At 39.9% G+C, this 27,218-nt stretch overlaps 1 protein-coding gene and 1 long non-coding RNA gene across 5 annotated transcripts in view; one reads left to right on the top strand and one right to left on the bottom strand.

The window, feature by feature from the left end:
• Positions 1-1,519: 1,519 nt before the first annotated feature.
• The window catches only part of ATAD2B (ATPase family AAA domain containing 2B), a 221,521-nt gene continuing 195,822 nt past the window's right edge, over positions 1,520-27,218 (bottom strand). For 3 of the 4 annotated variants that reach the window (XM_002710061.5, XM_070069368.1, XM_051843172.2), the window contains exons 23-28: positions 22,157-22,279; positions 17,442-17,579; positions 12,650-13,333; positions 10,069-10,196; positions 9,622-9,750; positions 1,520-4,981 (exon numbers count right to left, since the gene is read on the bottom strand). In XM_002710061.5, coding sequence (XP_002710107.1) covers positions 4,940-4,981; positions 9,622-9,750; positions 10,069-10,196; positions 12,650-13,333; positions 17,442-17,579; positions 22,157-22,279 — 1,244 coding nt within the window. In that variant the 3' untranslated portion in view covers positions 1,520-4,939. The remainder of the gene's footprint in view (positions 4,982-9,621; positions 9,751-10,068; positions 10,197-12,649; positions 13,334-17,441; positions 17,580-22,156; positions 22,280-27,218) is intronic. The other variant, XM_070069369.1, reaches the window with a different exon arrangement.
• LOC127490354 (uncharacterized) lies at positions 20,504-26,392 on the top strand. Its single transcript, XR_007918325.2, has 2 exons — positions 20,504-23,005; positions 23,387-26,392. It is a non-coding gene; the product is annotated as an uncharacterized lncRNA (long non-coding RNA).

The following is a 27,218-nucleotide window of genomic DNA, read 5'->3' as shown; positions in this document are numbered from 1 at the left end:
CCATCACCTGTAAGCATTCTGAAGATCACTGCACTCCTAAAGTTGTAAAGGGAACAGAGGACACCATCAGCATAAAATCTTCCCAAGAACTCTTTAATTCCCTTTGAGTCCTAATAGACTAGATAATGGAAAGAGAATTAGGTTAGGAGGGCCAAGGTGAGAGAATAAAATGAGTACATGTAAGCAGTCAAAACCTCAAAATATTTTGTAAAACTACATTAAGGCATTCTCACCATGAGACTTCTATTATGATAACCAACAAGAACTACGAAGTTTCAGGGTCAGCTCAGCACTTTAAAAAAATATAGAGAATAATATCAAAGCATCCAACATTTATTCAATGTTTTATTTCCCCTTGCAGAATATAGAATATGTAAGGACAGAGAACATGTCATCTGTGTACCCATCTTGCCAGCACAGTTACCAGGAAGTAATCAACATATGAATATAGAGGCAAGAGAATATATATATATATGATATTATTTGTTTATTTGAGAGGTAGAGTTACAAACAGAAGGAGAGACAGAAGTTCTTCCATCCACTGGTTCACTCCGCAAATGACCACAACGGCTATAGCTCAGCCAACCCAAAGCCAGGAGCTTTTCCGGGTCTTCTGATGCAGGTTCAGGGGCCCACACACTTGGGCCATCTTCCACTGCTTCCCCATGCCAGAAGAAGAGAGCTGGATTGGAAGAGCTGGTGCCCATAAGAGATGCTGGTGCCGCAGGTGGAGGCTTAGCCAACTATGGCCAGCACCAGCCCGGAGAATTCATATTTTTAGAACAATTAAGGGGCTGCCATTGTGGTGCAGTGGGTTAAAACTGCCACCTGCGATAATGACATCCCATATGGCCATCAGTTCGAGTTCTGGATGCTGCACTTCTGATCCAGCTTCCAGCTAATGTGCCTGGGAAAGCAGCAGAGAATGACCTAAGTGCTTGGACCCTGCACCCATGCGGGAGACCTGGAAGCAGCTCCTGGCATAGACCTGGCCATTATGGTCATTTGGGGAGCAAACCTGTGGATAGATCTCTATCAAACTCTGCCTTTCAAATAAGTGAGTAAATCCTTAAAAACAAAAGTTAAGAGATAACTTTGCAGGCATTAGGGTATAGAATAACATGAAATAGATACCTGAAGAGTCTTATGAAAACTCAAACTGAATAAATAAAACAACTTCATTTCTAGAGTCCTAAAAACTAGATTGAGCCTCAAATACACTCCTGAGGGCTTTACCTAAACATGTGGATAGGAAAACAAATTCCAGAAGTAATCCACTTGCTTCTTTCTATGTAACATATTTTAGACAATCTTCAACTGAATTAAAACATTTTCAACTGAAAAACGGTTCAGTTAAAATCTCCTGAGGTATACTTAAAATCTAAAAGGTACATCTGACTTATTTGGGGATACTTAATAAACATCCATATGCCTTATCTATAACACAGATGAATTGTCTTAGAAAAGCAGCAGTGCATTTGTAGCCAACAGGGATCATAATTAAAGCTAAAGAAAGACATGTTTTTCTTATCATCTTTATTCAAGTATTTCACAGCAGTTATATTACAAATTACAGTAAATGTTCAAATTCCAGAATTCAAAAATTAAATAATTTACTTCAAACTAATGTAAAATGAAGTCAAATGCAAAACATCAATTTAACACAATTCTAAATTAAACTACGTAACCCAAAATAGACCATAGCTGATGAAGTCTACTTAATCTACAAAGTAGACATACATGACTGAAACCAATTAGGACTCCCAAAGTCTAAGTAACCAAATGTACAAAATACAAAAGATGCAGGTATAAGCCCAAATTCAAGCTTACAATATGATTACAAATAATAATTATAATAACAATGGCATTCAGCTACGGGACCCGACACTGAAGATACCTACTGAATAGCACCATAGCTGAACAAACTTAATCAAAAAAGGGAAGCAATTACCATCCCACTCCCTAAAAATAAATCCAGTAAACCTACAAATACATTGGCGTATGAGAAAAATCAAGTCATGGAAGGACGTAAAAAAAATTAATCACAGGTAAGATTCAAGCTCAAAAACACAATTAACTCCACAGCCATCAGTTTCAACCTTAATGTGGTTCCATCATCTTCAAAAAGCTCCCAGGGTCCCCACAGCTGAGCATGAACTATTGCTGGGCTGTGCTGTGATACATATTCTACTGAACCGAGAGCACGGTTTTCACAGGAGCTCATCATTTATAATGCTCACAATAGGAAAGAAGAACAGAGGTCGTCAATTTATACACATTTTTGCCAATGCTATACAGCAAAAATTAAGAACTTACAGAAAGGTAAACAAAATTGAGTCCACTTGGATAATTTTACAAGCTGCTTTGAACTATAGAACCACCAGATATCCGTAAAATAAGCAAAACCGGTATAGAGTACTTCTTTTTTTTTGGGGGGGGGGGGCAGGGGGAAAAGGGACCAGAAGAGTTGGTACAAATTCAGAAATTTTTTCTCCCCTTGGCATTAGATTGGCTTTCTCTTTAAGACCTATACTGTTCAAAGTGGCAGTTCCTATACTGAGGTTGCCTCCAATTTTTCCATCTAAAGATAACATTTTTAAAAAGAAAGAAAAAAAAAACAAAACTTGATCTTTCAGAAGCACTGTAATGCCAAACATAAATTTCCCTTGTCAAACTCACTGATGGCTAAAATCTTAATTGTACAAATTCAGTAACCTACTAAGAACATGTGCGTTTTTTTTTTTTTTTCCTTTCACAAGTGCTGCTGTTACTTGAACAGAATGCTGCTGACTTAGAGTAACTGGAATAAATAGTTAAAAAAAAATAGTGCAGCAAGAACCTGAGACTTGCAAAAAACCCTTTTACCAGAAACTTGCTACAAAAAATCTGCTACATCTTATTTCATCAAATCTTTAAATTCTGTAACAATTTCCATCAAAATACAAAATGCTAATGTATTAGACAGTAAAATAGTCTGAACTGGTATGATGGTAATAAATACGAAAGAAAGCATGAAAATCCTCCCAATAATCAAATTAGAGGTTTCAAATAACCTCCCCTTTAAAATGGTTCATCGTTAATCGCACTTGCCCACCTTAAAAATACAGTGTGTCTACACGGGTAGCATCTTTAATTACATGACTAACTGAATATTATGAAAACTTCATAGACTAAGCATAAAGAAAACAAGTGGCATTTTAAAACAATTCAGCTAGAATTAGAAGGCGTTAGATGTAAATGCAAAGAAGCACTTGGGATTACTGCAGTTCCCTACAGCCACAGTGTGCTTTCTGCACTCCACAAACAGCCAGAGACAAGGAGACAAGTACCTTAGCTTCCGCGAGAATAAATGGTGGCAAAGTGATTACAGCACTCTGTAAACACTGTTGGTAACTAAATTACAAAAAGCTGAGGTAGCTCAATATCTCTGCAGTAGTCCAAGACCATTTGCCCTAATTAAAACCCAAACTACATGTGTTGCATATATTGGAAAGACACACCTGCAGCCCACAGCTATAATGAATCAAGATAGCAAGCCAACTTGTCAGCATAATTTTCTAACTTTTTATTTAAAAATCATCTGATAAAAAATGTCACTGCACTCCCTTTGCCTCTTTGTAACTGCCTAGACTGTGTCTCAAAATTTGCAGAAAGTTTCTGTAAAACTAGTAACCCATAATTAATTTCAGGTAAGTACAATTCACAGAAATCACTCAGCAAGATCCAAAATGGGTTCCAATCAAAATGAAGAGTTGTGAAGATCAGTTTACGGGAAGGGATTTAAACATTAATACTGATATTCAAGGACCATACCATAGCTCACTGGCAATTATCATACAAAAAATGAATTCTATGGAGCCTCTGACAAATTCCTCTCTTTTCTGTCCATTTGGCAAGTCCCAGCTTTAAAGCAAAACAATAATAATTTACTATATGTGAAAATCATTTCTCTCTGGAAACTCAAACATGAGTAACTATTAAATTGCCACTGATAGAAGAAAGAATGGCCATCATCTATTTATTTTGGGATCATCATTGTCAGTAATACTGAAACGTGTGTGGGATTTTTTGTGTGGGTTGTGTATTATCTGTTGCTTTAATTCTGTTCCCTTGTTTCTTAAACAGAAACAAACCACACACAAAAACTGACCATTTCAGAATATCATGTGGCTTACTGAGTGTCCTGATTGAGCTCTGAGAACTAGACAGGCATTTAATACCAAAACACTATTATCTTTTAATGACACAGAGTATCAAAACTTATTTTCAAGGTTGTGACCAGAGAAACCATCTCTAATTTATTTACTACAAACAAGCCCAACCGATTTAGCCTTATCTTTCTCAAATGAATAAAAAGGCACATTAAAGGCAGTTCTAAAGAGCCTAATCTAATTTCATCCAGTTTCTTCAGTTTCCCACCAGAATATATCAGAGCCAACTCTAAAACAGGTATCAGTCCATTACCCAGAAGAGGGGTGGGGAATATGAGAAAAGGGGTAGAAAGGAGAAAAAAATAAAAAACAAAAAACAGAACAGGTTGCCCACTGTTTAAACAATTCAACACAGTCAGAGCCGCCCCATCCAGCTGCCTCCTGTTTGCTGGTCTGCTCCCTACGAGAGAAGTCTCCAGAAGAGAGTGCACAAAAAGAGGAGCAGAAGCGAAAGCAGTTTCTGTAGCACCAAATCTCCAAGCTGTGGGGTTGTATTTTTTATTTGTGGAAAATACAACATGTTTCTGAAGTTCTGTTTGGTTCTTGTAGGCTGGTTGGTTTCAGGTACCTGAGACAATAGCACCAAATTCAACAGAGAGAAAGAATGAGTGAGAGAGCACTTTACACCAAGGCTCTGCACATAATTGGTGCACTTTGAAATTGAATGGCTCAGAAGACTGCTCGGCCAGGAGCAGATTGGAGAGGATAACCCACTCATCTCGAGAAGTTCATAGGAATGTCTCAAACATATGAACTGTTCTTTCCATCTCCTGTAAGAGAGAAAAAAGATGCAGGTTTTCCATTAATGGAAAGACAAAGGTACCCCTCATTATGGAAGAACTCACTTTAAATTCTAGGAACAGAATCTGAGACATAAGTTATACACTGAATAATTTCCTGATTACAATACCATAGCTACTCTGAGTCGAACCACCCTAGACACTTCAGAGGCAAAAGAGGATGATGATGACAGTAATTCACCATGCCAGTAATATCAGGTATGAGAAATACAAATATGAGTTTAGGGATGATGGCAGTAATAATGAAGAACTTATTATGTCAATAATGGAAGTAATTTATTACACCAGGTATTATACTAAGAAATATATACGTGTGTAATATAGAAATATATACATATATATAAATTAAAAATGCATGTTTTACATTTATATGATCCTTTTATATTCCATATGATGTATATGAAAGCTGAAGTTGGGTAACATTATGAGTTCCATTTTACAGATTAATAAACTAAAGGCATAGAAAGGCTAAATAATTTGAAAACTAATAAATAGAAGCGTTACTCCAGAGCCTGAGCCCTTCCTTACCCATTATATTGTTTTTTTGTTTTTTTTTTTGTTTTTTTTTTGTTTTTTTTTTTTTTTTGACAGGCAGAGATAGACAGTGAGAGAGAGAGACAGAGAGAAAGGTCTTCCTTTGCCGTTGGTTCACCCTCCAATGGCCGCCGCGGCCGGCATGCTGTGGCCAGCGCACCACGCTGATCCAATGGCAGGAGCCAGGTGCTTATCCTGGTCTCCCATGCGGGTGCAGGGCCCAAGCACTTGGGCCATCCTCCACTGCACTCCCTGGCCACAGCAGAGAGCTGGCCTGGAAGAGGGGCAACTGGGACAGAATCCGGCACCCCGACCGGGACTAGAATCCGGTGTGCCGGCGCCGCAAGGCGGAGGATTAGCCTAGTGAGCCGCGGCGCCGGCCTACCCATTATATTCTATTAACTCCCAAAGCAAAATGAATGCATTCAATGTAGTGGAGCTTATGTCAAAAATCAGAAAGCCTGTTCCCATTTCTATTCACTTCGACCGGAGAGAAGAGGAAACACCAGAGTGCCGGGTGGCCATCCCTGCCACCAGGAAAACGCATGCTGCTGACTCTGCTACTGACTCCCTCCTTCTCCATACAACTCAGGCCCCGGGGCACAAGGCTCCCCAGTTCCATACCGAGATGTTCACTGCTGAAGAGTATTCAATCTCTTCAGCTGAAGAAATCACTATCATCTGAACAGAGAAGTTCTGCAGGGGTGGGGGTAGACATAAAAGAACTCAACCTCACACATTTCATTTAGATGGGCAATGTCAAAGACATCTGAGACATCTGGTTTTCTTTTCTCTTTTTAAACAGTTTCAAAGAAATTCCATTCTACATGTCTGCAAAATTAACAGGGTGTACTATATAATTAAACAAAGTCATTCTTGCTAAATGTTTTAATACATGTTGCCAAGTAGGAAAAAAAATCAGGTTATAAAACAAAATATATGGGACCAGTGTTTTGGTGCACAGGGTTAAGCTACTGCTTGCAATACTGGCATCCAATATCAACATCTCATATTGGAGCACTGCCCACTTATTTTTTTTAATCTATTTTTATTTATTTATTTTTTAAGATTTATTTATTTATTGGAAAGTCAGAGTTACACAGAGAGAGGAGAGGCAGAGAGAGAGAGAGAGAGAGAGAGAGAGAGAGAGAAAGGGAGATCTTCCATTTGATGGTTCACTCCCCAATTGGCTGCAACGGCCGGAGCTGCATCGATCCAAAGCCAGGAGCCAGGAGCTTCTTCCGGGTCTCCCACGTGGGTGCAGGGGCCCAAGGACTTGGGCCATCTTCTACTGCTTTCCCAGGCCATAGCAGAGAGTTGGATTGGAAGTTGAGCAGCCAGGTCTCGAACCGGTGCCCATATGGGATGCTGGAGCTTCAGGCCAGGGTGTTAACCTGCTGTGCTACAGCGCTGGCCCCTATTTTTATTTATTTGAAAAAGTTACAGAGAGGTCTTCCATCCTCTGGTTCACTCCCCAAATGGCCACGATGGCCAGAGCTAAGTCGATCTGAAGCCAGGAGCCAGGAGCTCAGTGACTTGGGCTGCTTATACTGCTTTCCCATGCGCATTAGCAGGGAGATGGATGTGAAGTGGAGCAGCCGGGACTCAAACTGGCACCCATGTAGGATGCCAGCACAGCAGGCCAGGGCTTTAATCTGCTATTCCACAGTGCTGGCCTTTCACCACCCCACCACCCCCTTTTAAAGATTTTATTTATTTACTTGAAAGTCAGAGTTACATAGAGAGAAAAAGAGAGGCAGACAGAGAGAGAGAGAGGGAGGGAGGGAGGTCTTCCATTTGCTGGTTCACTCCCCAGTTGGCCACAACAGCTGGAGCTGCGCTGATCCGAAGCCAGGAACCAGGAACTTCTTCTGGGTCTCCCACATGGGTGCACAGGCCCAAGGACTTGGGCCATCTTCTACTGCTTTCCCAGGCCATAGCAGAGAGCTGGATCAGAAGTGGAGCAGCCAGGTCTTGAACTGGTGCCCATATGGGATGCTGGCACCATAGGCAATGACTTTACCCACTATGCCACAGCACCAGCTGCAATCTCCCTTTTATTTTTTAAGATTTATTGTTATTTATTTGAAAAACAGAGTTACAGAAAGAGGTAGAGGCAGAGAGAGAGGCATTGCCCACTTCTGATTCAACTCGCTGCTAATGCACCTGGAAAAGCAGCTGAAGATGACCCAAGTCAAGACCCAGATGGAGTTCTCCTTTAAATAAGACAAAATATACAATATGATTCTTATTATTAAATACAGATTCACAGGGCCAGCGTTATGGCTTAGCAGGTAAAGCCACCACCACCTGCAACAACACTGCCATCCCATATGGGCCAGTTCAAGTCCCAGTTGCTCCACTTTCAATCCAGCTCCCTGCTAATATGCCTGAGAAAGCAGCAAAAGATGGCCCAAATGCTTGGGCCCCTGCAGCCACATGAGAGACCCAGAAGAAACTTCTGGCTCCTGGTTTCACCCTGGCCCAGACCTAGCCATTATGGCCATTTGGGGAGTGAACCAGAGGATGGATGATCCCTTCCTCTCTCTGTCTCTCCTTTTCTCTCTCTATATATATCTGCCTTTGAATCAAATAAATCTTTAAAAATTCACAGACATATTATTTACATCAAGATATCATAAAAGGTTGGAAGACAGTCCAAAGATTAACAGTGATTAGCTTCCATTAGATGATGGATATGGGAGATATTTTACTTTATAATTTGTGCTTTCCTGTAATTTCTATATATTTATATGACTTAGTATATCTTTGTAGATATAAAATATATAAATATTTTATATATATATATATAAAATATAAAAATGTGATTAGGGACTGGTACACCGTGGCATAGCAGGTAAAGCCGCTGCCTACAATGCTGGCATTCTCTATGAGTGCCAGTTCCAGTCCCAGATGCTCCACTTCCAATCCAGCTCCCTGCTAATGGCCTGGAAAAGCAGCAGAAAATGGTCCAAGTGCTTGGACCCCTGTACATAATGTGGGAGACCCAGAAGAAGCTCCTGTTTTCAGACTGGCCCAGCTCCAGCAGTTGCGGCCATTTGGGGAGTGAACGAGGGAATGGAAGATCTCACTTGCTCTCTGTCTCCCTCTCTCTCAGTCTGTAACTCTGCCCTTCAAACAAATAAATGAATCTTTTTTTAAAATGTGATTAAAAAGTAATTTTTAAAAAATTAATTTTTAAATGCTCCCTTGCTTTGATTCAAATACAACATTCCTAATTACATATGAAAAATAACTGTATTGTCTACATATACATCTTTCATACACCAAAATTGTTCCTTGAGAACAGACATTGTCTTAATCACTTTCTGCATCCCAAACATTTAGCACAGATCCTAGTACTGTCAGTACTCAATAAATATTTAATAGACTGCCTGATAAACAAACTAATGGGCAAGTGCACAAAGAGTCTAATGAAGTCACTTAGCCATTTAGTGGGTAGATGAGGGATCACATTTGCTCTTAAAGAGCACAAGTGCAACTACTGGTGCAAATTATGTGACCACAGAGAGAAGCTCACACTGTAAGGAAAAACTTCTGTATGGTTCAGAGTTCTCTACAAAGGGAATGGCTCTCTAAAAACATCTAAGCATGAAGAAAGCCGTTTCTTGATGTGGCCATTTTGTAGGACTAGATTTGATGGCACGAGACGACTCAGGTTCTCTTCCACTGCTCATGCTGGCTTCTTCAGATCAGCGGCAGCTACCTCAGGAGCGGAGGTGAGGGTGGTGGGGCAGTGCCCACACTCAACAGACCCAGACAGTAAGCTCTGTTAGCACATCCCTAACAGCAAGGGAGGAGAGAGCTGTCGCATACTGTTCTGTGTATTTTGCCAACCCAGAACCATGGATTTCTGTGTTTTGACAAGCCAGGAACCCCAGATAATTTCTTTCCTGAGACAAAAAGACATAGAAAGGCTTTAATTTTCAAAATATAACTGTTAATGATTTTGGTGAAAGATCCAGATTTAGGCAAACTCACTTCTTAATCCCCCTTGTCTGTGGGACAAGTAAAAGCACACACATTTATTGATTCTACATGAATTAAGCACTTACCTCTACAAGTTGTGATTTGTCATAATCTTTACGATGACGGTAGATGCACTGACTAAGAAGAGAATATAATCTCTCAAGTTGGTCAACTGCCAGATTGTTGCTTTTATCTACCAGGAAATCAAGCAATTTCTAGGAAAACCAGAAGAGAATCAAATATAGTTTGATTTCATTAGCCAAATGAAATAGTTAGATTCAAGTAGCTAGACAACAGGCACCTATGGTGTGAGTGTCACCTGAAGTTAGAAAATTCCAGGGCTTACTTTATTACCAAGACTATTCCCAAATCGTTCATTCCCTCAAAACACACAACTCCTTTTTACTAGAAATCCTGAGGCATTTAATTCCTACGTTAAAACAGGATATTTGCAAAACTAGTTTTATTCAACTGCTTACAAACACATTCAAACCTCCAACCATGCATTTAAAACCAGGAACAGCTCAGCTTACCTTCAATCTCTCACGGTCAACTATGAGAGGCGGCACAGGCTCCGAAGGCTCTTCCGGAACCAGTTCCAGGCTTGTCGTTTTTGCCTGCTCTAAAATTAATTTACGGTATTTCTTTACTTTAGAAGCACCTACAATTGAGGGGAAAAATGCACTGCAGCAAGTAAAACTCAAGGAAAATCAGTCATAAGCAACTATAGCTTCTTTTACCCATTACAAATCCTTTTTTTGGAAAAAGAAAGGAAGTAAATGATAAATCACTTCATTCTTTTTTTTTTTTTGGTAAAAATAAACAACCCAAATTAAAGAGAACTAAATTATAACTATGAAAACTAAGTTCACACTACATTATCATCCAATAAGTATATCCACTAAAAAGGAATAAAAGTAATCTTTACCTCTAAGCACTGACTTTTAAACAGTCTTCACTCTCTTTTCATAGTTATCATTTTAAGATTTAGAGTTTTCAAAACTGGAAGAAACCTAGAGAAGCAGATACTGATACAAAGTGGGGCCAACCTGCCTATACATTTGCCTCCCAACCTAGAAACATTTTGCTCAACATGGCCTGAAATGTCTTATTTTTCTCTGTCACACTACCTAAAATTCTGTGCATCTGGGTTATAACATTTTTTCCTTAAAAATATAAATCCATTAAAAGTATAATAAGGCTAGGGTGGTCATGTGGGCTAGTGGTTAGGATGCCAGCATGAATGCCCACGTCCCACTTTGGAATGCCTGCATTCAAGTCCCAGCTTCCTGCTGATGTGCACCCTGGCAGGTGGCTAAGTGGCAGCTCAAGTAGTTGAGTTCCCTGTCACCCACATGGAAGAACTTGATTGAGTTCTCAGCTCCCGACTCCAAGCTCCTGCCTGGCCGAGCCTTAGCCATTGTGGGCTTTTGGGTTGTGAACCAGTAGATGGGAGATCTTTCTGTCTCTTTGCTTCTCAAATAAATAAAATAAATAAATTCTTGAAAAGCATAATATGGCTAATGTTCTTTCCCCACCTGAGAGTGAATTAGTATAATCTAGTTACTTTCCTCCTAAAGTCTTGGTGAGAACAGCCACACTGAGAAAATACAAATATTGAAGTGGATAACTTCACAGCACCAGTCACTTTGAGGTTGCGAAGGGTAGACAAGCCATTGAGCCCTATACTCCCCAAAGCGGAATGACTCTACAAGGAGGTTAGGGGAGAAGGAACACAAAAACAAGCTTGGACGGTTTCAGAATCTCATACAGGCCTGTATCAGTTACACTAAGGAGAAACCTTCTACTCCATCCTGCATTCGTTCTCTTACTCTCAAATCTTTAAACTTTTTCCTTCATCTCATCATTCAATTCCTGCTCTATAGATCAACAGCAAAGAACCAAAGCAATGACTTTAAAAACATGTATAATAATGTATGTGAGAAATTTTATATTTCAGGCAGTCTTTAAAGAGTAAGTCTTTATAATTCAATTAACATATTCTACATGTTTTGTTAAAAACCATTACTACATCCAAGTATTTCTAGAAGCCTGATAACTTAGGTTAGGAACTGCTGCACTAGATAATACTGTCCTTACAATCCCAAATGTAAACTTTAGGTCAAATTTTTGCACAACAGGGGTGGATGCTTGGTGCAGCACTCATCTGCCAGCTGTGACGCCTACATCCTACACTAGAGCTGCGTGGGTTTGAGTCCTGGCTCTTTTCCCGATTGCAGCTTAAGGCTAGTGCACACCCTGGGAGGCGGCAGGTGATGGCTCCAGTACTTAGGTCCCTGTCACTTAGTTCCCAGTTCTTGGCTTCAGTTTGGCTAAGCCGCAGCTGTTGGAAGCATCTGAGGAGTGAACCAGTAAACAAGAGACCTCCCCTTTCTTTGTCAATTTCTTTCTTTCCATCTCTCATATAAAATAGAAATGTATTTTTATAAACTAAAAACCAACTTTTACACAGCAAATATATTTCAAGCTTTCAGTTCATCAGCTGAACGTAACATTTACTGAAGCTTTTTCTGCAAGTTTACTGAACTCTCAAAGAGGAGCAGCAGTGGCACAGATCCTCTCTGCACCCATTCCACCTCAGGCTGCAGATTTCTCCCCTCTTCCCACTCATTACTTAACCCTGGCTTTAACACAGTTTTCAGGTTCTTGTTTATATGACAGCCCAGGATACATAGTGCTCCTAAAACTATGCTCTATTACTAAGTATGCATTCTGAACTATAACCCCTATAAATTTACAGCACATAGGTGCAGGGACCCAAGCACTGGACCCATCTTCCACTGCTTTCCCAGGTGCATTAGTAGGGACCTGGGTCAGAAATGGAGCAGCCGGGATTCTGATACGGGATGCCAGCATTGCAGGTAGTAGATTAACTGACTGTGCCACAATCCCAACCCCTTAATTTCATTTTCTATGAACTTTTTGAAGTACTCTCTTATGAGTGTACTTTTCAAGGGAAAGGGAATGAAAACAGATTATCATAGAGGTATAATTATTCATCAACTATTGCTACTGGGTATCAGATAAAATATGCAATGAATTAACTCTGGAGTTTTAAACCTTCAGAAAAATTTTCACAATTGTTAGCTCTACCTTCTTTATCCAGTTCTGCATCTTTAACCTCCAGATCAGAGCTAGGTTCTAACTTCTCATTGCTGCTGCATTCCGGGGCCTCTAGTTGATCGGGGTCACCTCCACGATTATCACTCGAAGCTTCTGGTTTTTCTTTTGACTGGTCCTCCAGAAGAATCTTTTGTTCAGAATTACATTTGTCTCCACTACCACAGAGAGAAACTACTTCAACTTTGCCATCCTGACACTCCACAACTGGGATCCCCTCAAAACTGTCAGTGGAGGCCTCTCCGTTGAGGCAGGTTCCTTTAAGGAAAGGTTCTTTCCTAGGTGCCTGTTCCGGATTGAGAGAACCACTGCTGTTGACGAGTAGAGATTCGTTTGAACTTTCCTCTTCAGTGGACGCAAAGTTCTCTTTTGTGCCTGCTCCACTGTGAAGCCTCTGCCCCTGGTCCATGTCCATGATGTCACATGATGACTCATCATTGGTCATGGATAAGTCTCCAGTCTCTTCTCCATTTTCCTCATGGCAGTCAGTGCTTATCTCAAACTCGCCATTCTCTAGCAACTTCCTGTCCTCTGTATGGTTCTCATAGTCTGCAAATTTGGTGTCCTCTTCATCTTTTTTTAAATTATTGACTTTCCTTTTCTTAATAATTCCTTTACCCCACTGTGATCGCCGCCTTGATTTTCTCCGAACTCGAACTGTTTCACAAGAAAAAAGACAGGTAAAACTTGGAGTACAGAAACTATTTTATAGATGTTTATTAAGTAGAATCCAAAAGAATGTAAACCCATACTAGTATGACACATGACAAACACTACTTAGTTCTTGACATGCATGCTCGCTAATTCCCACAACCTACAAGCATGGAATGGACATGATAAAGTCAGGGATGAATTTGTAGAACAAAAATATTTTAAAATTTGCTTCCTGGATGAGTTTGCTCAGCATTTCCACTGTTCTACTATCCTAGGTGCTGCTTTATAGCTGTTCCATTTCCAACCACCAGAGCCCAAGTGTGTAATACACACATTTAGAGAATGACATTACCAGGCTGCCCACAAGGCCTAGCCTAAATTTCTACCAGAAAAGTGGATAATTTACCAGAAAGGTCACCCAAAAGATAGTTCCTAAGCCATGAAATGAAAAACAAAAATAAAAACAAAAACAAAAACAAAAAAAACCATGATCCAACATAGCATGATAGGATAGTGAGATTTCAGTTGTCTCGCTTTCCAGAAAAACAAGAATCACCCATACTGTGTATGATCATGGACAGACGCCTTACAAAGTTACATGGATAATTTGGTTAGCCAACTGTTTTTTTTACTTGTTTGTTTTTTAAAGATTCATTTTATTTATTTGAAAGGCAGAGTTACAGATAGAGGTAGAGACAGAGAGAGGTCTTCCACCAACTGGTTCACTCCCCAAATGGCTACAGCGACCGGAGCATGGCCAATCTGAAGCCAGGAGCCAGGAGCTTTTTCCAGGTCTCCCACATGAGTGCAGAGGCCCAAACACTTGGCCCATCCTCACTGCCTTTCCAGGTGCATTAGCAGGGAGCTGGATAGGAAGTGGAGTAGCCAGGACTTGAACCCGCTGCACCACAGAATTGGCCCTAATAGCCAACTGTTAATCTCCATCAACAAGCGGTTACCTAGCAGCATCAATGTTTTGCATAGTTATTTGAGAGGATTTAAGAAAACTAAGCTCCCTGCTAATCAAGACAACAGTAACATTAACAAAGTATTAAAATAATTACTTGGTCAGATATATGTCTACAAAGGCTGTTGGGACTATACTACAGATGCCATAAACGACCACAGCCTTTATGAATAGGTAGCTGGGCTTTCCAGGTGATAATGCAACCAGGAAGATTTTTTAATTTCCAATATGTTTGAATGTATTAAAGGCAGTTGGTTAGGCAAGTCTACCCATTGTCTCTTAAGTAAACAAAAAGTTAACTTTCATTCTGCAATGTGGGAAACTTACACAATACAATTAAGTACTCTTAGTGCACTTACACGTAAAAGTTATTAAAGCCACTCAAGCTAAAGGCCTGTCACTTCTGGGATCTAACACCAAATTCTAAACATTAGTTTGTTAAAATAAGTAATCAAAGAGTGAAAATAGCCCATTTTTTCTGTGACTCTAAAAGTATTAAGTTTGGCTTGATTTTTTAAAGAGACAAAACATACTTTTAATATGTTGAAGCTAAAAAGTTTCCTTGACACGAATATTTTAAAAGGAAAATACAAATACGACATTACTAATTGTAGACTGTTTAGTCCATGGTTTTAAAAGTGCTTTGTAAAGACAGAAATGAATATGGTCTTAATGGTAGCCCTTTTTCCTTCCATTCAAACTGCTCAATATGCAGTGGTCTATCAACAGTATATAGTGTTTATATACTCGTGTCTATCATTTCTCAGCCTTTTGGCTAAGATCAAGTGTATACACGTGTGTCTCTATAAAAAAACCTCAGTGTATTCATAAAAATGGATAAATTTAGCTGTAAATATTGCTCTTTTCTAAGAATCTATCTACTAAAGTTTTCTGAAATCATCTCCAAAATTCAAGTAATTTAGCAAATTTGGCTTGAAATATGTTTTTCCTACTATTGTTAGAACTATTTCCTCATATCCCCCCTATTAACTTCCATTTTATAACTCACAGTTATAGGGTAATTAGCATGGCAAAAAAAAAATGTCTGCATCGGTATTCTGTTAAAAGCTGGTATAGCAATGGACATTTGTAGGCAACCCATTAACTACATACAGAGTTCACATTAAATATGAAAGAAAAATATCCAGCTTGCTCTGATAAAAAGAGCTGTTAGGTTTCTTCTACCTGACAAGCCACTCCTAACATTATAACCTCTCTTATTCTCCAGCTGTGGAGCCAACAGCACAAGAGGTTCTCTCTTGTCTTGCCCAAGTCATGGAACTATAGGCATGAGACTGAACTCTGCTCAATAAAGAGGCAACTCAACTACTTTGCATGCAGCTCACTAAGAAAAGGCTAGAAGTCTTCCTGAAGCAAGTTTACTTCTAATGCTTTCATCCTGGCTAACAACAAAGAAAAATGTTCTTAATCTTTGGGAGTTAGAACTGGATGTATTTTCCTTCTCTTTATGTCATTATTTCTAATGGTTAGTATAATTTTTGCAAAATAAGCAAAACTGATCATGATCTCAAGCTCCATGAGAATAAGGATTTTTCTTTCACTCACTGCTGTATCTTCACATACCTGGCATATGATAGGAGTAAATACTTGTGGACCAAATGTTTAATCTATCACTTCCTTTATTAGGGTGCTCTGTGTGAAAAGTTTGTTTAGGGACATAATTCTTAGAGGCAATATTTGTAGCATCATTGAGATTGTTCCCAAAATCAAGACCTTGGGAAAAACAACTCTCCCTAATGAACATTTAGAGTTATTATTTAAATTAATATAAAGCAAATGATGTGTCACATATGCCATCTACTGGTAAAAGGGAAAAAAAACCTCATATTTGTAGATTAAATGAGTATTTCAAACATTTAAGGGAACTTAAACTTCTTAAATTGAATATTCAATATATTTTCATTAGTAAATATTTGTATCAAGTGCAGAGAATGTCAAGGATTTCAAGATGTGAATTAGAGTGCTGTTATAGAAACCAAGTCATGATCTGAGATACAACTATATAAAACAGCTTTCATCAGTTTCATGGCAACCAAATGCAATATAAAGTCCTTTCTCAAACTTTCTCACATATAAATAAATGGCACTTACTGAGAGAGAACAAATAAAAACAAACTCAATGTCACAGGTGGAAGGAACATGTTAAGGCCAGCATTACTGATAATTAACGAAGTATCACTGCCTTTATGCCTGAAGAACAGCATGTACCTTCCAAGGCAGGCTATTTTCAGTGAAACAGAAAGAGTACATTAGAAAGAAGCTGTGTTTATTAACATTTGTCTATTAGAAATTTTATACATGAACATGAATGAGTAAAAATGAAGAAAATATAGAACACTGAATTTTCTCTCTAACTACATCTCACACTACTAGACAAAGAAAGCTGTGATTTTTCAAACTGAGCACAAAGTATTCTCTCAGAAAAATCGATCTCTTACTGCCAAATCAGCCACTCCTGTATGCTGGAGTTTCCATTTCCCACTACATAAAAAACATCCTGCATAGCATACAACAAGGGGATGATGATAGTAATAGAAAACAAGTCTGTTGGCTCTGCATCTCTATGCAAAAACCAAAGCGTAACACTGCAAATGTTAACATGAAAACAGCAAGTATTGAATAAGGTAGAAAACAGCAAATATGGTTAAAGAAACATAATTTGGGAGCAAGCATTTGGCATACTGGTTAAACACTACTTGGGATGCCTGCATCCCATTATCAGAATGCCTGAGCTCCAGTCCAACTCTGCTCCCGTTTCAGATAATGTGCTCCCTGGGAGGCAAGGCCCTGGGTCCCTGCCACTCATGTGGCAGACCTGGACTGATCAAACTCCTGCTTTGCCACCTGGCCTGACCTTAGCTGTTGCAGGCATTTGGGGACTGAACCAGTAGATGGGAGATCTCTGTCTCTTTCTCTCCCTATCTCATGCTTTTCAAATAAATAATTTTTTTTAAAGGAAGAAAAAAACATGTGATTCAGCATCTTACTCCACAAGCTCTTCACCTCTGAAAGGAGAGATTAAAAGAGCTGTGGAAAAACAGTAGTTTGTGTACCCAGCTCCTAATAAATCCGCATCACTCACAGTTGTTACCACTACTGGATAACATGATCTCAAATACTCACATGCACATTTATTTGCAGAGTTGTGCCAGACATCCATTGGATTTCTTTGTTTGTGCCGAAATGCCTCTTCAACTCTCGCTTCTGTCTTCCGAGCTGCAGTACCATGAGGATTTATTTGTTCTGCTGTTACTGATAAGCCTGCAAGCAGAAGATAAGCAATACCTATTTAAATATTCCCAGCTACACAAACCAACAAGGTTAAAAAAAAGTCTGAAATACAAAACTGAGTTTTAAAGTCATTAATTATACTTGGACAGTTTGTAATTTTGATGGAAAGAGTGCCTTTTGTTTTAAGATGAAGAAGAAACTAGATATAAAATCAAAAAACAAAACAACCCAACAGACCATGCTTACACATAATCCCCAAAGGGGACCTGTTGTTCCCTCATTTTAATTCACAAAGGGACATATTTCCCATTATTTTGTGGGAAATTAAGAATATGTTATCTAAAAATCTTCATCTCTGCCATCTTGGGACCTCCAATTAGTGTTGATTGGGATACCAAACCCCATTCCCATGAACTGCTTCAATCTGATATTTGCTGCCTATCACACCACAACGCAGTAGGTCTGGTTTTCCCACTTTACACTTAGCATACGAGTAACTATTCTATCTCAGTTTTCTTCACTAAATACCTTTCTTCTGTGCGGTCTTCCTTCAATGTCAGGGTCTGAGTTATCTCTGTACTCTCTTTTCTTCTTCTAATCTACACTTTACCCCACAATGTATCATTTCTGTGTTTAGTTTTTGTACCAATATATGATTCTCTAATCTGTATCATTAGCCCAAACACCTTTTGCCATCTGATGCATGTATACAACTGATTATTTGATGTCTCCACATGGATACCCTAAAGAGGCGTCAAATTTAAAATACCCATCCACCACCTGTCTGTCTGTATAGGGTATATTTCCTACCTAAACTGGCAGTATAAGCATCTACCAGCCATTCAATCCACACTAAGGCAGCCAATTTTCATTCTTCCTTCCCTTTGCAGTGCACTCCCTTCACTGCAGCCATATTGCTTATCTTTCTCTCTCTCTTTTTTTTAATCTCTATTGCTATTTCATTAATTAAAAGCCTGGACTCCTCCCAAGGCTTTTTTCCCCCAGCAGCTTTATTGAGATATAATTTATATATAATAAAAATCACCTGTTTCAAGTGTACAATTTAATTTTTAGTAAATTTTCAGAGCTATGCAGCTACTGCAACAGTCCCATTTTAGATATTCATCTCAGGCAAGTACTACTCTAATTTTTGTCTCCATATATTTGCCTGATCTGGGCATTTCATACAGAAGGAAGGGACTTCAAAAAGTTCTTGGAACACAGAATCAAAAGATAAGTTTATTTTGGTGCAAAATAAATTTGAAATCCTTCTATAGTTTTTTTATAATACACACTTTCCATAAACTTTTTGAAGACCCTCATCTGAACTGCTTTCAAAACATTCTCTAGCAAAATAAACTTACCTTTTAATTCCATTCATAATGAGATTTTTTTTGTAAAATATTTGTCTATTTGAAATTCAGTGTTACAGAGAAGGATAGGCAGAGACAGACAGAGACAGAGACAGACAGATAGATAGACAGATCTTCCATCTGCTGGTTCACTTCCCAAATGGTCACATGGTCAGGGCTGGGCCAGGCCAAAGCAAGGAGCCAGGAGCTTCCTCCAGGTTTCCCAAGTGGGTGCAGGGGCCCAAGCACTTGGGCCATCTTCCACCACTTCCCCAAGCACATTAGCAGGGAGCTAGATTGCAAGTGGAGCAGCCAGGGCTTGAACCGGTGCCCATATGAGATGCTGGTGCTGCAAGTGGCAGCTTTACCCCCTATATCACAGCACCAACCCCTTTAATGAGGTTTCTGAAGTACCCTCCTCTGGTCTTTTGGACTTTCTTTCATTTAGCATATGTTTTTGAAGTTCATCCGTGTTGAACTATGTTTCAGCACTTGTTCTTTTCATTGCTGAGTAGTATGCTATTGTATAGATACACTGTTTTGCTTACTCATTCAGTAGCTGATGGACATTGGGATGTCTCCAGTTTGGGGTTCTTATGAACAATGCTCCTGTGAACTTTTATAAACAGATCATTATGCGGACATACATTTTCATTTCTCTTGAGTAGATTCCTAGGAGTAGAATCACTACATTGGATAGTAAATCTATTTTTTTAAAGATTTATTTATTTATTTGAAAGTCAGAGTTACACAGAGAGAGGAGAGACAGAGAGAAACAGAGGTCTTCCATCCACTGGTTCACTCCCCAATTGGCCGCAACGGCCAGAGCTGTGCCGATCCGAAGCCAGGAGCCAGGAGCTTCCTCTGGGTCTCCCACGTGGGTGCAGGGGCCCAAGGACTTGGACCATCTTCTACTGCTTTCCCAGGCCATAGCAGAGAGTTGGATCAGAAGAGGAGCAGTCGGGAGTAGAAGCAGGGCCCATATGGGATGCCAGTACTTCAGGCCAGGGCATTAACCTGCTAAGCCACAGCGCCGGCCCCCTGATAGTAAATCTATTTTAACTTTTTAGAAATTGCTGGGGCCAGTGCTATGGCATAGTGGGTGGGGCCACTGCCTGCAGTATCAGCATCCTGTATGAGCACCAGTTCAAGTCCCAGCTGCTCCAGTTCAGATCCAGCTCTCTGCTATGGCCTGCGAAAGCAGTTGAAGATGACCCAAGTTCTTGGGCCCCTGCCACCCTGCATAGGAGACCTGAAGGAAGCTCTTGGCTTTGGCCTGACCCAGCCCCCACTGTTGTGGCCATCTTGGGAGCTAATCAGCAGATTACATGCCCCTGTTCTCTGGGATACTTCCCCGTGCTGTCGCTGCCTCTCTTCCTTTTTCCACTAAAGGAAACATTCCTATATTCATTCCTGAAACTCCAATCAAAACTGGGTTCCCTACCAACAGGTCTGGTTCTGAATATGCTTCAACTAGTGCATGCTTTGTACTACACTTCATTTATTTCACATTTCTTTCTCTCCTACAAGTAGGAGTTCCTCAAGGACAGCATTACAAACTGAACGAACCGCATTTGCCAGTAACAAAATTGTAAACTAATTTCTTTCTTTTTTTTTTTTTTTTAAAGATTTATCGGCCAGTGCAGCGGCTAATCCTCCGCCTGCGGCGCTGGCACCCCTTGGTTCTAGTCCCGGCTGGGGCGCCGGATTCTGCCCCTGTTGCTCCTCTAACAGTCCAGCTCTCTGCTGCGGCCCAGGAGGGCAGTGGAGGATGGCCCAAGTGCTTGGGCCCTGCACCCGCATGGGAGACCAGGAGGAAGCACCTGGCTCCTGGCTTCAGATTGGCGTAGCGCGCCGGCCATGGCAGCCATTTGGGGAGTGAACCAACAGAAGGAAGACCTTTCTCTCTGTCTCTCTCTCTCTCACTGTCCAACTCTGTCAAAAAAAAAAGAGATTTATCTATTTATTTGAAAGTATTACAGAGAGAGAGGGAGATCTTTCATCTGCTGATTACCCCCTGCCACCCATGGGGGAGACCAGGATGGAGTTTCTGGCTCCTGGATTCAGCCTGGTCCAGAACTGATTATTGCGACCCTTTTGGGGGTGAACCACAGATGGAAGATCTCTCTTTTTCTGTCCCACTCTGTGTGTGTCATTCTGTCTTCCAAATAAATAAATACATTTTTAAAAAAAGGAATACAGGGGACCGGTGTTATGGTGTTGTGGACTAAAGCCTCCACCTGCAGTGCTGGTATCCCATGTGGGAAACGGTTCATGTCCCAGCTGCTCCTCTTTGGATCCAGCGCTCTGCTATGGCCTGGGAAAGCAGCGGAAGATGGCCCAAGTGCTTGGGTCCCTGCACTCGCGTGGGAGGCCTGGAGGAAGCTCCTGACACTTGGGTTTGGATCAGCCCAGCTCCGGCCATTGCGGCCATTTGGGGAGTAAAAAAGTAGATGGAAGATCTTTTTCTCTGTCTCTTCCTCTCTCTAAAAAATAAATTAATTAATCTTAAAAAAAAAAAAAAAAAAAGAAGGGCACAGGTGGGAAGTTGTGGTAGTTCCCATCTGATGGTTCCCATTCTTTAAAAAAAAAAAAAAAAGGAATATAGAAAAATATTAAAAGAGGGGCCACAGCTGTGGTGCAGCAGGTTAACACCCTGTTCTGAAGCACTGGCATCCCATATGGATGCCAGTTCAAGACCCGGCTGCTCCACTTCTGATCCAGCTCTATGCTATGGCCTGGGAAAGCAGTAGAAGATGGCCCAAGTCCTTGGGCCCCTGCACCCACATAGGAGACCCGGAGGAAGCTCCTGGCTCCTGGTTTCAGATCGGCGCAGCTCCGGCTGTTGCAACGAATTGGGGAATGAACCATCGGATGGAAGACCTCTTTCTCTCTCTCTCTCTCTCTCTCTCTCTCTCTCTGCCTCTCCTCTCTGTGTAACTCTGACTTTCAAATAAATAAAATAAATCTTTTTTTTTTAAGAATAATATTAAAAGAAAAAGCTTTACTTCTACAAAAGAAATAGCACTAGAAAGTACTTTATTTCTATAAATTGCTTTTGGGCTAATCCCTCAAAGTGTGAAATATCTTCGAGAATCTGCATGACACACATTAGCATTAGACATTAAGTAAAGCTTTTGCCTCAAAATACATTATTTTCCCAAGACCAGAACCCCTAAAGAAACATCATTCAATGACTCTTGGCCTGAAATGAACACATGAGGTTTCCGTAGCAGGTTTATTTCTATAACTTACCTCTTTTTATTCTGGCTTCCTTAATTTCTTCACAGAGTTTATTAAATTCTGGATCTAATTCAGCTGCAATTATAGCATGTGCAGTGTCCTTCAGGGTACAAGCCCTGTGCCTAATTATTTTATCTGTTAAAAAAGTTAGCAAAAATTTATTAGAGATACAAAGACATCTTGAAAAGAACATAACTTTTTAAATAAAATTGTGAAAAGCATTTCTAGGTAAGAAAAGATTCATTTATTGGTAGATAATTAATAAATTAAGCTATTCAATCAAATTAATAATTGTCTGGAAACTGGACTTTTAGAACTTCAAAGTACTAAGTTTACAGATGCTCATCCAGTCCTGTAGCTCTGAATGCCTTCTTGAAGTTGACAACCTGCGAATATTACCTCAGCCCAAGCTCTCTGGACATGATGTATCTGACACTACCACTTGACCAAAGGTCATCCGAAACTTATGTTCAAAACTGGACGTTCATCTCCTCGCACACTCCTCCTGAATCAATTCTTTCCCTCATCCTCTGTCTCCTCAATATGTGGCCCCCACACTTATCCCGCTCATCAAGCCAGCATCCTCAAAGACATATGATCGTATTTTAAAAATTTTTAATAAAAAATGTGATTTTTCAACAATTTTAAAATAATCAATATTCACTACATATCCAGATCAAATTGCCAGTCATAAAAAAACCTAAAAATTAGGAAAATTTTCCTATAAATTACAATTGGCCAAAACTAAGATAAATGACATGTTATTTCCTAAACAAATGTGACCTATTTAAAAAAAAAATCAAACAGACACATACAGAAAGACTTTCTAAGCTAAGAGTACAAGTAGTATATAAATTATAGGTAGAACCAGGGCCGGCGCCGCGGCTCACTAGGCTAATCCTCCGCCTAGCGGCGCCGGCACACCGGGTTCTAGTCCCGGTCGGGGCGCCGGATTCTGTCCCGGTTGCCCCTCTTCCAGGCCAGCCCTCTGCTGTGGCCAGGGAGTGCAGTGGAGGATGGCCCAGGTGCTTGGGCCCTGCACCCCATGGGAGACCAGGAAAAGCACCTGACTCCTGGCTCCTGCCATCGGATCAGCGCGGTGCGCCGGCCGCAGCGCGCCGGCCGCGGCGGCCATTGGAGGGTGAACCAACGGCAAAGGAAGACCTTTCTCTCTGTCTCTCTCTCTCACTGTCCACTCTGCCTGTCAAAAAAATAAAAAAAAATAAAAAAAAAAAATTATAGGTAGAACCAGGAAAGAAAATAATACTAAAGGAAGAGCCTCTCCTTCAATACTAACCCAGGAGTCTCCATTCATAAATAATAATCTAAGGTAAAGAGTATGCCTTAGAGCTGACAACCCAGAGATATTAAAAGATAACTAAATATAACAAGGTAACTTATTTTGTAACAGTACCAAGAATAAGAACCCAAAATCACAAAATAGTATCTGTTTTATCCTAACAAAGGCAAAAAAAAAAACAAAAACAAAACCAGAGATTATAAAGTTATAATAGCTCAATGCAGAAATCTTAAAAACAGACATGAAATAGTCAATGGCAACCAGTAGTAATACATTTCCTTCCAAGACATGTTCTCTAAATATTCACAAAACCAGTATCAATCACCAACTGCACTAGGAAAAGCCAAGTGCTGGCCATGCAACAGTGGGTAAGACAGACATGGTCCCGGCTGGTGCCGCGGTTCACTAGGCTAATCCTCCACCTAGCGGCGCTGGCACACTGGGTTCTAGACCCGATCGGGGCGCCGGATTCTGTCCCGGTTGCCTCTCTTACAGGCCAGCTCTCTGCTGTGGCCCGGGAAGGCAGTGGAGGATGGCCCAAGTTCTTGGGCCCTGCACCTGAATGCTAGACCAGGAGAAGCACCTGGCTCCTGCCTTCAGATCAGCGCAGTGCGCCAGCCGCGGTGGCCATTGGAGGGTGAACCAACGGCAAAGGAAGACCTTTCTCTCTGTCTCTCTCTCTCACTGTCCACTCTGCCTGTCAAAAAAAATTTTTTTTTTCAAAAAATAAAAATAAAAAAAAAAGACAGACATGGTCCCTACTTTCAGGGAATTTTTCAAACTAGTATAGAAAAATTGTGTTAAACAATTTCTCATACACATATATAAACACCTCTCTCTAAAAAAAAAAAAATCTTGAATAATCAACAGCTAAAAGAAAACCTACAAGGCTTTGGCGTGGATGCCAATTTAAACTGGACAAATCAGGAAAAGCGCCTCTATAAAAGAGGTACTTACACTGATACTTGAAGCATGCATTGGAGTAGCCACAGAAAGAGTAGGGAGAAACCAGTGCAGGTTCAGGAAATTCTGTGTAAGAAAATTCTTGAGGAAAAACAGCTTGTGGATTTCGGGAAACTCAAGTGAACCCTGTGTGCTGGTTCACTTCCCAAATGGCCACAATGGCCAGAGCTGGATTGATCGAAAGCCAGGAACCAGGAGCTTCTTCTGGGTCTCCCACGTGAGGGCAGGGGCCCAAGCACATGGGCCATGCTCTACTACTCTCCCAGGCCATTAGCACTAGAGAGTTGGATATGAAGAAGAGCAGCTGGAACACAAACTGGCATCCCCATATGGTATGTCGCCCTACTACGCCACAGCATTGGCCCGGAGAATATCTAGGTTTATTATCTAGGATTATTCACTCAGTATAATTATTGAGATTCATCCCTATTGTTACATGTATCAGTACTTCATTCCTTTTACTGCTGACTAGTTACCCTTTTTATGAATGTAACAATCTGTCCATACACATGTGGACATATGTTAGGGATAAATCCAGGTTTTGGTTACTATAAACAAAGTCACTACAAACACAAATATAATTTCTTAGTTAATATTTGGGAACAGAATGGCTGGGACACATGATAGGTGCATATTAAACATTTCGACACACTATCAGAGGCCGGTGCTGTGGCGTAGTGGCTAAGATCCCATATGGGTACCAGTTCAAGTCCTGGTTGCTCTATTTCCAATCCAGTTTTCTGCTAGTGCACCTGGGAAAGCAGTGAAAGATGGTCCAAGTTCTTGGGTCCATGAACCCACCTGGGAGAACTGGAAGAAGCTCCTGGCTTCAGCCTGGCACAATTCTTGCCATTGAGGCCCTTCAGGAAGTGAACTAGTGGAGGGAAAATCTTTCTCTCTCTCTCTCTCCATCTCTCCTTCTCTTTCTATAACTCTTTCAAGTAAATAAATAAATCTTTAAAAAAAACACACACTATCAAATTGTTTTCCAAAGTAGTTGTAACATTTTATATTCTTATAAGCAGAGCAACAGTTCCTTTCCATTTCTCCAAGTTCTTGCCAACATGTGATATTGTCAGTCTTTTTGATTTTGAACAAACCTTACAGATGGGTAGGGGTATCTTATTGTGATTTTAATTTCTATTTCACTGAAGATCGATGAAGCTGAATAATTTTCATTTATTTATTATCCTTCACTTATGTTCTTCAGTGAAGTTCCTTCAAGGCTTATACTCATCTTTTAATTTGGCCTGTTTTCTTACTAAATTTTGAGACTTCATTTACTATTCTGGGTACTGATTTTAGTGCTTACATTTAGGTGTATGATACAATTTGTGTCTCCTTTTCAAAGGTCATTTCTTGGTGTGCTGGTATCAATAGTTACAGAACTGTAAGACCACACATTGACCAATGAACTGACTTCATACTTTTGCCAAAAAATGTGTGGAAGTGTGTGGTTAGCCCAGTGGTTAAAAAGCCTACACCTCACAATGGAGTACCACAGTGTAATGATGATGATGTGATACTTAGATTTCCTGTGGACGCCCTTCATCAGACAGAGAACAGTCCTTTCTATTCATAGTGTATTGGTGCTTTTTAATCAGGAATGGATGCTGGATTCTGTCTATTTTTTTTGCATCTATTGAGATAATCGGAAAATTTTCTTTGTGTTAACACAACTACATTGACTGGCTTCCAAATGTTAAGCCAATCTTGCATTCCCGGGATAAATCCTACTAGATCATGTTGTATCCTTGTATCACATTGTCACATATAATTTGATAAAATGTTGTTCATGTTTATGAGGAATAATCACTTATAGTTGTTTTAATTATTTGTATTTCTTTTACTGGTTTTGCTATCAGATTAATGTTGACCTTACAGAAAAGCTTGAGAATTCTCCAATTTTCTGGAAGGATTTGTATAGAACTGATATTTTTTCTTCCCTAAATGTCTGGTGAAACTAATCAAAGAAGGCATTTGGGCCTGAAGTTTTCAATCACTTTAATAGGTAAAGCATTACCTGGTCACATTATCTATTTCTTCTTTGACGACCTTAGATATTTTCTTTCAAAATTTTGTATAATTTAAGCTGTCAATTTATTGGCATAATATTCCCTTATTGCCCCTTTAATATCTATAGAATACATAATAATGTCTCCCTCCCTACTCTGATCAGTTCAACTAGAGATCAATTGCTGACCTAGAAGAATCAGCTTTTGGTTTAACTGATTTTCTCTATTTGCATTTTTCTGTTTTCTATCTCACTGATTTCTGAACGGCTCTTTATTATTTTATTTTATTTTATTTGCTTTTCTTTGTGTAAAAGCTACGGTCATTGATCTGAGACGTTCTTCTTTTCTAATTTAGATAGTGCTAAAACATCTCCCTCAGTACTGCTCTAGTTGCATCCCACGAATGAGAGTGTGTTTTCATTTTATCCAGCTCATAAACTTCTCCGATTTCTTCCTTGGCTCAAAGATTATTTAGAAGTTGGTATTTCATTTCCAATTTTATTTTCCAGATAGCTTTATCTTACTGATTACAGCTTTAATTCCATTGTGATCAAAGAAAATAATTTTAAAACTCAAATTCTTTTATGTTTATTGACACTTGTTTTATGGTCCCTCTTGACAAATATTCTAATGAATTTGGGAATAATGTGTACAGACGCTATAACTGGATAGTGTGTCCTATAAATGGCACTTTGGTCAAGATAGCTGATAAGAGCTGTCCAAGTCTTTACATTTTTAATGATTTTCTAAGTACTGGTTTCTATTATTGAGAGAGCTACTGAAACTTTAAAGTTTA

The sequence above is a fragment of the Oryctolagus cuniculus genome, chromosome 2 (genome assembly GCF_964237555.1).
Source record: "Oryctolagus cuniculus chromosome 2, mOryCun1.1, whole genome shotgun sequence".
NCBI classification, from domain to species: Eukaryota; Metazoa; Chordata; class Mammalia; order Lagomorpha; family Leporidae; genus Oryctolagus; species Oryctolagus cuniculus.
The sequence above is the reverse complement of the archived record's forward strand: the minus strand, read 5'-3'. Positions and strand labels throughout refer to the sequence as shown.